This window comes from Ambystoma mexicanum, chromosome 13 (assembly GCF_040938575.1).
Source record: "Ambystoma mexicanum isolate Mex_15411 chromosome 13, UKY_AmexF1_1, whole genome shotgun sequence".
NCBI classification, from domain to species: domain Eukaryota; kingdom Metazoa; phylum Chordata; class Amphibia; order Caudata; family Ambystomatidae; genus Ambystoma; species Ambystoma mexicanum.
Window position 1 is genome coordinate 665,105,300 of NC_090938.1, and position 14,149 is coordinate 665,119,448.

General features: G+C 45.8%; 1 protein-coding gene across 15 annotated transcripts in view; it reads right to left on the reverse strand.

Annotated features, from left to right (window-relative positions):
* The window catches only part of SRCIN1 (SRC kinase signaling inhibitor 1), a 1,709,922-nt gene that overhangs the window by 103,147 nt on the left and 1,592,626 nt on the right, over positions 1-14,149 (reverse strand). The window contains exon 22 of one of the 15 annotated variants that reach the window (XM_069634677.1): positions 12,528-13,412. The exons of the other annotated variants lie outside the window; for them this stretch is intronic. Within the exon in view, the coding sequence (XP_069490778.1) occupies positions 13,317-13,412 (96 nt within the window). The 3' untranslated portion in view covers positions 12,528-13,316. Of the gene's footprint in view, positions 1-12,527; positions 13,413-14,149 lie in introns of those variants that run through there. 15 annotated transcript variants of the gene reach the window in all.

The window sequence follows — 14,149 nt, forward strand, 5'->3', positions numbered from 1 at the left end:
GGCTCTACACTGTGCCACGAGCAGCTACTCAAAGGATCCTTCAGGGCTCTACAGTATGCCACGGGCAGCTACTCAAATGATCCTTCAGGGCTCTACAGTGTGCCAGGGGCAGCTGCTCAAAGGATCCTTCAGGGCTCTATAGTGTGCCAGGGGCAGCTGCTGTAAGGATCCTTCAGGGCTCTACAGTATTCCACGGGCAGCTGCTCAAAGGATCCTTCAGGGCTCTACAGTGTGCCAGGGGCAGCTGCTCAAAGGATCCTTCAGGGCTCTACAGTGTGCCACGGGCAGCTGCTCAAAGGATCCTTCAGGGCTCTACAGTGTCCCAGGGGCAGCTGCTCAAAGGATCCTTCAGGGCTCTACAGTGTCCCAGGGGCAGCTGCTCAAAGGATCCTTCAGGGCTCTACAGGGTGCCACAGGCAGCTTCTCGAGGGATCCTTCAGGGCTCTACACTGTGCCACGGGCAGCTGCTCAAAGGATCCTTCAGGGCTCTAAAGAGTGCCACAGGCAGCTGCTCAAAGGATCCTTCAGGGCTCCACAGGGTGCCACAGGCAGCTGCTCAAAGGATCCTTCAGGGCTCTGTAGTAAAAACAAATGACCCAATAAAGCTTAATGGAGCTTTAATCAAAGGCCCCCGGAGGTTGGGCTGCGAGGCTTGAAATGAGTTAAACACTCTCATACAGAGTGTTTAACTCTAAACATTCCACACTGACGTAGGGTCAGTGTGCGGACAATATAACATCTCCCTTACGAGGAGGAAGGAAAGGGAAAGGAGGAAGGGTGGGGAGAAAAGGGAAAGGAGAACAAGGGAATATAACTGTAACAACAATTTTTTTTGAAGGTTTCCTCTTGACAGTAGTCTGTAGTACTTTGTGCATCAATAATAGACGTAGTCATCGTTGTAGTTTCGAATGATTCTCCGGTTCCTCTTGGAAAGACTGACTGTGGGGTCAGCGATTACGTCATTGTTCTCATCACAGTCTTGTTGATGTGTGTCTTCTGGCTGGATAACATCTCTTGTCGGTATGTCCTTACTTGTACTGGGTTTTTTGTGGTCTCTCTCTATTTTTACTAGGTCATCGCCGGACCATTTCTTTCCATCCTCCAACAGTACAGATTTGCCATAGCATCTCACTACCCTTTGTGGGGATCTGAAGCGGGATTCTCTCTTGAGAGTCTTCTTGGGTTCTTTAACACATACCAAATCTCCTTCTTGAATTGCCATCTCTTTTACTTTGTTTTTTGAGTCACAGTATGTTTTGTATTTGCTCTGTTTCTCTCTTACACGTTCCTGAATGTGATCCATGTCCAATCTCACCTCTCCATTGTCCATAAAGATCCAGGCTGGTCTGAGTCGATTGTAGGCGATTCTGCCTCTCATCATTGTGAATGGTTTGACACTGGTGGTGGAGTGTGGCGTTGTCCTGTATGCACATAAGGCCTCCTTGAGTGTCTCTCTCCACGGAAGTGTGTTGACGATGGCCAATTGAATGACACTTTTCACTAGCCTGTTCATTCTCTCTACGAGGCCATTGGAGATCGGATGGTATAAGGAGGTGGTGATATGATGGATAGCTTTATTTTTGAGGAATTCCTGGAATTCTAGTGACATGAACTGTGACCCATTGTCTGAGACTAGCTCTTTGGGATCACCTTCCCTATTGAATATGCCCGTCAGGAATTCAGTGATTTTTCTTTGTGGTTACGTTTGTCTCTGCTACACCCCACTCCGTCCATTTAGATGTATAGTCTACTAAGACTATAATATAGATTTTGACCGCTTCTAAATTTTCAAATGGCCCCATGATGTCTATGGCCAGTTTAGACCATACATTCTTTGGGCTTTCAATTGGCTGTAATGGTGTTTTTCTTGTGGTTTTTGACTTGTCGCTTGAGGCACAGGCGGAGCAATTTTTGACCAACTCCTCTGCTTCCCTCCACATGTTCGGCCACCAGTAGTTGCACCTTAAGCGGTTCTTGGTTAGACTTCTCCCAAGGTGCCCTTCATGTGCTAGATCTAGCAATTTGTTTCTGAGCTGTATCGGTGGGATTATTCTGTCACCTCTGTAGATGTGTTCTTTGTCCATGTATATTTCTTGTCTGATAGGCATGAAGTCTGTTAGACTTTGGGATGGTGTCGCCCAATCCTTTGTTATTGCTTTCCTAATTTCTCTTTGCTCAGGATCGTCGTTTGTCTTGCTTTTCCACTCATCAATGGGAATGGCTGGATTTATGGTTGCTGTACAAAGGTAGCGGGCGCCCCTCTCTCGATAGAACAAGGCGTGATAACCTGTTCAGTGGTTATTAACCACTTGAGAGTTCGCAGCCACTGCTTTTTCTCAATGTGCCTTTCACAGATGGGAAATATCCATTTGCATATCAGTCTTTGTCCTGCCCAGGGGCAGTCCAGCACCGAAATGCAATGGCAACTCCAACCTGAACGAGAGTACCACCAGCAACCCCATACACGTGTTTCACCCTTGTTGGGGATCATCAGTGAGGTGAAGCTGATGCCTCTCTAAGCACAGTGAGAGGGAGACCACGTCTGGTTGCCCCCAGGAGACCTAGGGTTACCAATCCCAGGTTCCTTGAAATTTGGTGTACAAAGGTAGCGGGCGCCCCTCTCTCGATGGAACAAGGCGTGATAACCTGTTCAGTGGTTATTAACCACTTGAGAGTTCGCAGCCACTGCTTTTTCTCACTGTGCCTTTCACAGATGGGAAATATCCATTTGCATATCAGTCTTTGTCCTGCCCAGGGGCAGTCCAGCACCGAAATGCAATGGCAACTCCAACCTGAACGAGAGTACCACCAGCAACCCCATACACGTGTTTCACCCTTGTTGGGGATCATCAGTGAGGTGAAGCTGATGCCTCTCTAAGCACAGTGAGAGGGAGACCACGTCTGGTTGCCCCCAGGAGACCTAGGGTTACCAATCCCAGGTTCCTTGAAATTTGGTGTACAAAGGTAGCGGGCGCCCCTCTCTCGATGGAACAAGGCGTGATAACCTGTTCAGTGGTTATTAACCACTTGAGAGTTCGCAGCCACTGCTTTTTCTCACTGTGCCTTTCACAGATGGGAAATATCCATTTGCATATCAGTCTTTGTCCTGCCCAGGGGCAGTCCAGCACCGAAATGCAATGGCAACTCCAACCTGAACGAGAGTACCACCAGCAACCCCATACACGTGTTTCACCCTTGTTGGGGATCATCAGTGAGGTGAAGCTGATGCCTCTCTAAGCACAGTGAGAGGGAGACCACGTCTGGTTGCCCCCAGGAGACCTAGGGTTACCAATCCCAGGTTACTTGAAATTTGGTGTACAAAGGTAGCGGGCGCCCCTCTCTCGATAGAACAAGGCGTGATAACCTGTTCAGTGGTTATTAACCACTTGAGAGTTCGCAGCCACTGCTTTTTCTCACTGTGCCTTTCACAGATGGGAAATATCCATTTGCATATCAGTCTTTGTCCTGCCCATGGGCAGTCCAGCACCGAAATGCAATGGCAACTCCAACCTGAACGAGAGTACCACCAGCAACCCCATACACGTGTTTCACCCTTGTTGGGGATCATCAGTGAGGTGAAGCTGATGCCTCTCTTAAGCACAGTGAGAGGGAGACCACGTCTGGTTGCCCCCAGGAGACCTAGGGTTACCAATCCCAGGTTCCTTGAAATTTGGTGTACAAAGGTAGCGGGCGCCCCTCTCTCGATAGAACAAGGCGTGATAACCTGTTCAGTGGTTATTAACCACTTGAGAGTTCGCAGCTACTGCTTTTTCTCACTGTGCCTTTCACAGATGGGAAATATCCATTTGCATATCAGTCTTTGTCCTGCCCAGGGGCAGTCCAGCACCGAAATGCAATGGCAACTCCAACCTGAACGAGAGTACCACCAGCAACCCCATACACGTGTTTCACCCTTGTTGGGGATCATCAGTGAGGTGAAGCTGATGCCTCTCTAAGCACAGTGAGAGGGAGACCACGTCTGGTTGCCCCCAGGAGACCTAGGGTTACCAATCCCAGGTTCCTTGAAATTTGGTGTACAAAGGTAGCGGATTTATGGTTGCTATTATGTCTTGGTCTGGATCTTCAGGTTCAATGTCCTGATTGGTCGATAGCCTAGAGAAGCAGTCAGCCACTTGATTTTGTGTTCCTGGAGTGTAGCATATGTTGATGTTGTATTGCATAATATCAAGGATCCAACGTCTTATTCTTGGGGATATGAGATGAGGTGTCTTTGACTGAAGGACATGCACAAGTGGTTTGTGGTCTGTTCTGAGTGTAATCGGTAAACCCCAAATTAAGTTCCGAAAATGTTGTAGGATCCATCTTACTCCCAGCGCCTCTCTCTCTATCGTAGAATAATTTAATTCTGCTCCTTTTAGTACTCTGGATGCAAGGCAATCGTTACTTTGCCCTTGCTGTGGATCTGCTCCAGGACTCCACCTAGACCGATCTTACTGGCATCCACTGATATAATTGTCTTTGCCTTGCAGTCAAACATGCTTAAAGTGGGTGCTCGATTGATATTATGTTTTATTTCCTCAAATTCTATTTTGCATTTCTCGGACCAGTCGAACTTGTTCATCTTCTTCATGATACTCCTCATGTTCTTGGTCTTATCAGCATAGTTACCTACAAATTTTGAATAGTACTCGGTCATTCCAAGAAAGCTTCTTAATTGGTCTTTGTTCACTGGTTCAGCAATGCTTAGGATATTATCTATCAGTTCTTTCTTGGGACTGATGCCATTTGAGTCTATGCAGTGGCCAAGGTAGGACACTTTGTTGCATTTGATGTTACATTTTTCCAATTTTAAGGTGAGGCCACTTTTTTGAATCACTCTTAATACACTGGTAAGTATTGCATCGTGTTCTTGTTCTGATACGGCCGATATGAGGATATCGTCTTGGAAACAATGCACTCCTCCCACACCTCCAAACAGGTGTGACATTAGTCTTTGGAATACAGCGGCGGCGGATGCGAGGCCAAAAGACATCCTTTTGAATCTGAATGCTCCCAGGGGAGTGACAAATGAGGTGAGGCTTCTGGAGTCTTCTTCCAGGTCTATTTGGTGATATGCAGATGAAAGATCTAGAGTACTGAAGTACTTTGCTGGCTTCATGGTCGTTAACAGCTCTGATATGTTTGGGAGGGGGTGCTTTTGTTTAGGTCCCTTAGATCGACGCACATTCTTATGTAATTATCCGGTTTCTTCACAAGTACTATGGGAGCAAGCCATTCTGAGCTCTCAATAGGTTGTATAATGTCCTGCTCACATAAACGCATAAGTTCTTTCTTTAGTGCTTCTTTTGTTCCTATGGGGACTCCGCGGACTCTGTGGGCTATAGGAATGGCCCCCCTCTTGAGAATGATCTTGTGCTGAAACCCCTCTAGGAGTCCAATTTTTTCAGAGAACACCTTGGGAAACTGTAGTGCCAGGGTATCTTTGATGTTTTTTCCATCATTCAGAAGAGACATTATGGGGTTCTCCTCTCCGGGATGGATTCTCACACAGAGAGCAGCTTGCTCCTCCCAGCCTACTATGGATGAACCTTTGTTTGCTATGAAGAGCTTGCAGTAGGTCGTTCTGTCACGGAACTTGAGTTGCACCCATGTATAGCCAATAATGTCTATGGGACTCTTCCCATAACCCGTAGCTTGTACTGTAGTGTCCTTCAAATCGCTTATTTTACCAGATAGTTCAGACAGAAAGGTTTCTACGCCAACCATCGTGTATGGGGATCCTGTGTCCACCATTACAGGCAGTGATACTCCGTTGATCTGCATGTTGACCCAAGGGCCCTTGGAGTGTTGCAAGGAGGTGACGGTAAGTATTTGTATGGGTGGACTCCTTAGATTGACAGTTAACATCTCATCGTGTTCTTGAGTGTTTTCGACAGCTCGCACAGTGCCTCTCGTTGGTCTGGCAAATGGCCTCCTAAAACTACTCGACCTGCCTCTTGTGTTCTTGCACACTTTGGCGAAATGACCAATCTGATAACATTTATAGCACTCAACAGCCACTGCAGGGCACTCTCTGTCGACGTCGCCGTGTTTCTGCCAACCGCATTTATGGCAGCGCTGACAAGGTTGATTGAAGCGTAGCGAGTTCTTCCCTCTAGGTGGATAGGGCCTCGGGGCATGTGATGATGTTCTCCTCACGAGGGCTATTGAAGGTTCGTTTATGTTAGCTTCGATGGATTTCCCCTCAGAGGTCCCTGCCTGGTCGAATCTTTCCTTCAAGCAACGGTCACCCAATTCAATGCTTCTGGCGATCTCTGTGGCTTCCTCCAAGGATGGATTCTTGGATTGCCACAGTCTCTGTTGAATTTGTGGTGGCAACTTTCAAAAAGGACACAACGTTCCAATGAAGGCGGCGGTGTGAGTTTCAATGGGCTGAAAGAAATGTTCCCAATTTCAGCAAGAGCAAAAATAAAATGAAATGTGTACGTTCATTGGAAGAGTTAAAGGGTCTTTGTTGTGTCCTCCCCCCACCTCTGACCTGAAAGTTGGACAGCTGTCCTGCTGTCTTGGAGCACTGTTGGGGAATGTGCGCCGCTCTGAACTCCCAGCGGGGAGGAGCGGCGCCCTTCACAGGCAGAGTGTCGGAGGCTGTGAGGAAGGTCGGCAAAGCCTCTCCTGTGTCTCGTCTGGTAGCCGGGGAAGGCAGGGCAGAAAGTGCGGCGCAGGGAGCTGCAGGAGCGACTGGCACGGAATGAAAATCGCAGGCAGGGGGTGGGAATGGTGACCGCCCCAGGGGCCTTACGGGGTGTACCTCGTCGCCATTTGTAGTAAAAACAAATGACCCAATAAAGCTTAATGGAGCTTTAATCAAAGGCCCCCGGAGGTTGGGCTGCGAGGCTTGAAATGAGTTAAACACTCTCATACATAGTGTTTAACTCTAAACATTCCACACTGACGTAGGGTCAGTGTGCGGACAATATAACAGGCTCTAAAGAGTGCCACAGGCAGCTGCTCAAAGGATCCTTCAGGGCTCTACAAGGTGCCACAGGCAGCTGCTCAAGGGATCCTTCAAGGCTCTACACGGTGCCACAGGCAGGCCATACATGGAAAACATTGATACAGGAGGGCTCTGGGAAAACAGGGACCTTGGGCAGAGCTACCTACCATGGTGTAGCTAAAGACCAAAATAACTCTCTCATACGAGCTTCTATTTATTTGGAATATTCTTATTTCTTAAAAGGTAAATTTTTTGACAAAATCTAGAAACAATACATTATATTAAAAAATAACCTTTACCCGTTCATACATCGTCCAAAAAGACAATTGGTTCCCCCTTCATATGGTATGAAAAACCACATCTGCAATGAAAGAGCCGCTCATTTGGGCATATCAAGCAGTGTGAATCCTTTTACATAATATTCAATGTTTGTACAGACAACAAACACATATGTACATTGTGAAGCTTTGTGCTGACATGTTTTTGTTCCTTTAAACAAGTTTGGAACTTTCTTCAGGAGATGAACTTAAGAAGCTTATCCGTAAGGTCATGATTCACCAGGTTTGTGGACAATCGTATGTCTATATTTCTCAGTATATCTTCATCATGTAGTCAGGAAAACACAACAAATAATATCCTGATGGAACTAGGTCTCACATAGCCCTCAGGGATTGGCGACACTGATTAAGTGTCCCTAGAGGTAGCTAGTCATAGAGACCACAGAGCAGCTATATTTATTTTGTTTAGGGAACTCTTATTTATGTTCCATAGTGGGTTACTTCTTCACTACCATCAGGTGCAAACAAGACTTTTTTCAGATATGTGTGCTAAAGAAGAGTCCAGGTGGAGATGGTGGGCTTGCCACGTGATTTGTACTTCCTGTGCTTGCATACCTGAGCATCTTCCATGAAGCCACCTAAGCTGGTCAAGTGGCACAGCGAGTAGAGCACTCGCTTTGACATCCGTGCAGAGTCTGCTAACGCAGGTTCGAATCCCGGCTGGGCCAAACTCAGCCTTTCAGCCTTCCGAAGTCAATAAATGAGCACCACACACCGTGGGTAATAATAAGCAGCGCTCAGATACCTGAGGGTTCGTAGCGCTATATAAGTGCCCAATTATTATTAGTTCCTGGGGCCAACTCCCCCACAGAATGCAGTTTCTTCAGCTTATAGCAATAAGTTGGTGCACCCAAATCACGGCATTAAAGGCTGACCACAGTACTGGGAGGATGAGCTAACTATATCAGCATAGAGATTGATGATGAGTTCCGGACAGAGTCCGCTCTCCGGCTGGCTTTAGAATGAGCCCCTTCTGAAGTTATGGGACAGAACCTGGCAAGAAATCTAGAATGGACTTCAGAGCATGCTCAAGAGGTCTGAATCCAAGCCATGGTCTCACAGGTATCTCTGGAGTATGGGCGAGCTCCAGAACTACTGATGCCAGAGGAAACTTCTAAAGCAACTGACACTGGTAAGGCGCCTAAAAAGAACATGCAATTGAGGTATGAGTGGATAGAGAAACAGGGGTTACTCCCTTTGTTTTCTCACAAGGCCAATCAAGACTAAAGCATCCCTAGTTTTGAGGCCCTCTAGATATAGGAGTAGCCAGTTATTTTGGGCCTGAACTGCAAAATTGCTCAAATGGACTAATGATGCTGGGCCGAGGTACTGGAGGCTCAGGTGGTGAAGATCAGTCACAGATATGTGCAGGACAGACACAGAATCACTTACAGACAAACTACTAGGGTACGGACATCAAAAAAAGGACCTATGAAGAGGTCAGCGGGCTGTAAGAAACCCCTTCCAAACACAGAAATCCCAAGAGAAATCTTTTTGAGAAGCACTAAGAAAAAATACAGCTCTGCAGGTAACTTGTTATGTACCCAGCAGAGACAAGAAACAGAGGTATGGAAGCTGGTGAGTGTGCAAAAGAAATAGGGGTGAAGAACTAGTGGGGGCGGCATAATCCTCCACACAGGGCACACCTACCTGTGCACATGCTTACATTGATATGCTTAAATGCTTTCCAAGAAATGGTCTGTTGCCAATATAAATATGCCAGGTCTTACGGGGAACATGACTTTTACTACAAGTGAAATGCAATATGGCTGGGTGAATGTCGTTCTTAAACATCCATTGTTATGTAATGGGACAGGCAGTACTTTCCCTGGTCCTTTCGAATTAATGGAGGTGTAGGCTGAACATCTCAGTGACAGGCTTTTTGAATGAGAAGAGTAAGAGACTGTCTCATACTGACAGTTTGAGTAGCGAATACAAAATGCACCACAACATGGCAAGAGCTCGGAGTGAAGTCAAAAATAAGGGGCATATCAAATATTACTCTAACGGTGTACAGGAAAATATCTATCATATGAGATGAACAACCTCCCCAAATGTCACAGTGCATTTTAAACTCCACTATAGTATGATTAACCTTTCTACACCGCATGGGCATGAAAAGTACTAGTTACTCAATGCACTAGCCACTTTAGTACTAGCCAGTAGTCCCCTTAACTCATGGAGGAACATCCCCAGAAGGGGACAGGAACACAGCATGTTTCATAGCAGCATTAAAATTGAAAATACAATGTCTGCGCAAATGCAAGACAACGCCTCTGGCATGGGGTTCCTCTTTTGCAAGCTGACGTCCTCAAGCTCCAGTCCTGTCACAAGTGTGATCATTTGGATTCCTATTAAAGGAGATGGAAGGTGAACAGTATGCAGAAAAAGGCACTATAGACTCTAGAATACAATAATCACTGTGGCTACTTGTACTTCTATGTCCCATGTCCATATGCACGGGGGAATAGAAAGCACCCTAATCATGGGAGGATGGTAGTATTAAAGAATACTTTTATAATACAGCGTTAACAGCCAATCCTGCAGGCCGGATCAGGTGTTATTGGCCTGGGACCTGAGTTAAAGGCTGGAGCGAAGTGAGGACGTTTAACAAGGGCTCCTTGGCCGATAACACCAGATTTGGTACGCTGGAGAGGGTGTTAATGCTATTAGCACCCTCGGCTGCCAATCTGGTAACCCGGTGTGATGAGAGCAGTGTCATTTGTTTGAATGAATGGTGTCCTGTTCATTCAAACAAAATACTGTACTAAGATGGCCACCACAGAGATGGAAGGCAGGGCTCCTTAGGGAGCCCCTCTTCCATTTCTGTGGCAGCTTGAAGGGAGCTCAGTGGCAGCAGCAGGAGGGGGCAGCTTCCTGCCGCAGCTGAAACAAAAGGAAAGTGGGGGGTCGGAAGTAAAAACTTAAGGGAGGTGAGGGTGGTGGCAAGATGGCGATGAGGGGGAAGTAGCCAGCAGACTTTTCGGAACGCAGGCTAAGATTAGCAGTTTCAGCCCGCATTCGGAGCAACCTGATTGGTTGGTTGGCTCCCCTGCCCGAGGTGCTAAATAAAGTGTCAGCCCAAAAAGGTTGCGCACTATCGATTGTCTGAATTGCAAATTTACTCAAACTGTTTTTCATTGAATCATGTTTGGAGAAGGCAGTGAGTGTTAATCATGGGGCCGCCTTGCAAATATCTTCTAAGAGCACATGCCTCTGAAAAGTCATGAAGTTGCTTTAGCCCTCATTAAAAATATGCGTGCAGCCCTTTGGGCAGGGGTGGAACTTTCCCAAGAGTGTAGCAAACCTTGTTGGCTTTGACATATTGGAAGTAGAAAAAAGCCCCAAAAAAAGATGTTTGTTTGAGCTGATGACATTCATTCTTTTGACCTTGAACTTCTGAGCCCTACTCTGAAACAAATTTGAAAGAAATCTCTTGTCTTCAGACAGAGGGTTTGGCAAAAAGACTGGAGGATTGATCGCCTGAATAAGGTGCAACTCTCATACCACCAAAGGAAGGAAAGTCAGACGAGTACAGAGTATCATCTTCTCTTTGGCAAAAATGAAAAAAGGTCTTCTGAAGAAAGGGCATGGTTTTCACTCTGCGCTGAGAGATCAACACACCATTGTCCACGAGAAAAACGTTATATACTCTGCTGTCATTGGTTCAAAATGCTTACAAACTAACGAGGAGAGGGACAATAATCAAATTCCCAATCTGATGAGGATTCTGCAATGGAGATAAAAGTTTAAGGAGAATGCTGAAATGCCTCTTAAATACCAGATGAGAAACCGGGTCTCAGTCAATATAGTGTTATGCTCAGAACGCTAAAAGTTAAACTATCGATAAATCCTGCTTGATTACGAGTGAGTTGGGTAGCTCTGAGATTATGGGTAGAACATTTTCTACAGTACTTTATCATCGGTTCACATATGTGATTGTACACTAGTAAAAAAAGAAGAAATTGGTTCAGTTTTTATTGGGGTGTTGACGCGTTGCCACTGTCAGGTCAGAGGCTGTCTCTGAATAGTCTGAGGTGCCTGGATTCAATCCTTGGGGACCAGGCTGCTAAGGGCATGGCTTGAGGGGTTGGATGAAGGCTCAGTCTCTGTGTCGTGGGAGGAGGTCATTGCTATCATAAAGATTAGTGCCAGTTCCTGCAATACCTCCAGCAGGTCAGAGTACCACTCTCTATTTTGACACAGGAGCCATCACATTCACGTGGCAATTTCAGCTGCGTTTCAACTTGGACTGCTCATTTGTGAGGTATGGCCAGGGGGCAAGGGAGCACTTGCATTGAGTCTGTCCATCCCATTGAAATAGGAAAGCACCCCCAAAGAAATCCAGCCCATGATGTGAAAACGGGACCCTTGTTATCATCCTGTGTAGTGAACAGATCCATTACTGGCGAGTCCCAGCGAGTGAACATCTGCTTGGTCATCTTTGTTGAAGGTTCCCACTTGTGGGGAGCCAGAGGCAGCCTGCTGAAGGAGCCTGCATGTACGTTTAGTGTAATCACTTGATGGTGGGTCACTGGAAAGAAGGGAATTAGAATGGACCATTGGCAAAGTCTCTGACCTAATATACACAGCTGTGGTGATTTTGTACCCTTGCTTGATTAGATTAAATATTACTGTCTTGTTACAATCTGCACGTGTAATCTGGAACCCTGAATGCAGGGTTGGAAGGCGTTGCAAAGTAGAAAAATGTTCTAACACACTGATGTGGGATTCCCAGGGACTATAAAAGTTGCAGACTTTTATATTTCCCATGGTGATGTCCCAACTGTAAACGTATGAGACTGTTGCTGTAAAGATCTTGAGGTCTGCGTGGTAAAACTGGATCGGCATGGTGAGATATTTTGTCTGCATTCATCAATGCAACTCGTTCTTGACATAAGTGGGTATCGAAAACATAGTTCACTGAGGTTGAGTTTCCTGGCTCAAGGTGGGCATTAGGTGCAACCAAGTATTCCTCAGATGGCAAAAGGGACCTTAGGACACACGAGGACATGAGTCCCAAAAGAATCTTAAAATGTAATGCAGGAGCACTACAGGGCCATGACGAAACACTTTGCCCTGCTTGATGTCTCAGACTAGTCCATTTTAATCAAGAGTTTTGGTGGGAACAAGTGTGCAATTCCTGAAAATACTGGAAAAGCCCAAAGCCAAAACCATTATTAATTGAAGAGAGTGGGAAACTCACAGGATTGCTAGTGCTTGAAGAGCAAGTCCTTGATTTAGGGGTAAATTGGTAGTGTATTCTAACGAAAAGGGCAGACAATGCCATTGTCACCGTGGCAAAGACTGGAGTGATTGTTGGAAACTAAAGAAATCTGCAATGAGAAGGCTAGAGAAGATATGCCCACATACCTTTTGTAGACTAGAACACAAAGCCTCTCCCCCTCTTAAAGACTTGAAATGACCTGAGCAAGTGTTACAATTCTCAATATCTCACAAGCAGGAAGATGAAGTGTCATAGATCAAAGATGGAGCAAAGACCTGCCTCGTCTTTCTCTGGAACTACACAAATTTAGAGTGGGACCCCTGGTAGATCATTGAGGGGGGACTAATTTTAATCACACTAGTTTTCAGTAACTTTGAAATCTTTGAATGGAGGGTCTATAAACGTTGTTGTGAGATATGGTAGGGGAGAGGACAAGCCAGTAGGGGGTGGCATTGGCAGTTTGCAACTCTTTCACACCCCTGAAAGGATCCAGAAATGCCAGGGTGATGTGGTCTTGGCCCGGGAAAATTCAATTGTTTTTACTTCTCTGTTGATTAACTTATTAAGGCGAAGAACCAGTTGGTGGTGTGCTATGTTGTGGTCTGGGTTGCAGCCACAACAACAAGTCATGTGAAGGTCCATGTACTTGGGCTCTGGCACCAAAGCATCAGAATCCTTGAAATGTTCTCCTTCTTGAGCAGAAGTTCCACATCTGTCATTGAGCAGAAAACAGTGTCTGTAACCCATCAAACAGCAAAGATAGAGGGCTTCTGTAGTCGGATGTATTTTTCAGTCAACGATTCCTGTTGTCGTCAAGTCCTAGGCACATGTCTGGTAGCTGGTTCTGCTGCCGGCTCAAGTATGGCCACCTGTTTGGGATTCTCAATCCCTGCCAAAAAAATATAATTTTTTATTAGACATTAAATCCCTTACAAAATATGGTTTCTTTCCACAAACGGAGGCTGAAATTGGCAAGAACAGCATCCATATTTGCTTAAGCCGGTGGCACTGTTAACGTTATTCCTCTTTCCTTGAAGGATCCAAGGAAGCAGAGGAAGCAACAGAACAAGGGGGGCAATCTGCTGTATTCCATTACCCCCAAATCAGCAGGTGAATTATATGGTTGTAATATTAATTGGTTATTTATAACGTGCTTCTGCTGCCGACCAGATGCAATCGAAACCTTAAAGCATCTGCTCCTAACCTGTAGAGGGGTGGATGAAACTCGCACTCGTCATCTGGGGCATCTATTTGGCAAATTTGACTTTGTGGATAAAGAGGGGAAATGGAACAATTTGATGAGCGGAGAGAACATTAAATGGACCATCGTAATAATGGGTTTTTACGAAAGTCTTGGTCTATTGAATCGCCGGGATCAGGGCAAAGTAAATAGTGCAATCGGAGTTGATGGCACTCCAAAGAACAAAAACTCCCTCTCCGCCTAGTCCTTCCCGACCCCCCCCCCTCTTCTAGCAACAGAGGCTGGCAGGATTTGGACTTTTCTTTTTCTTTTCAACACTTAGGAATAACTTTGTAAAAATAGTTTCTTGTTAAATAATTAAATTAAGCAATAAAAATAATGAAAGAAAATAACGTGCTTAATACCCAGAGGTTTCTAAGCGCGGA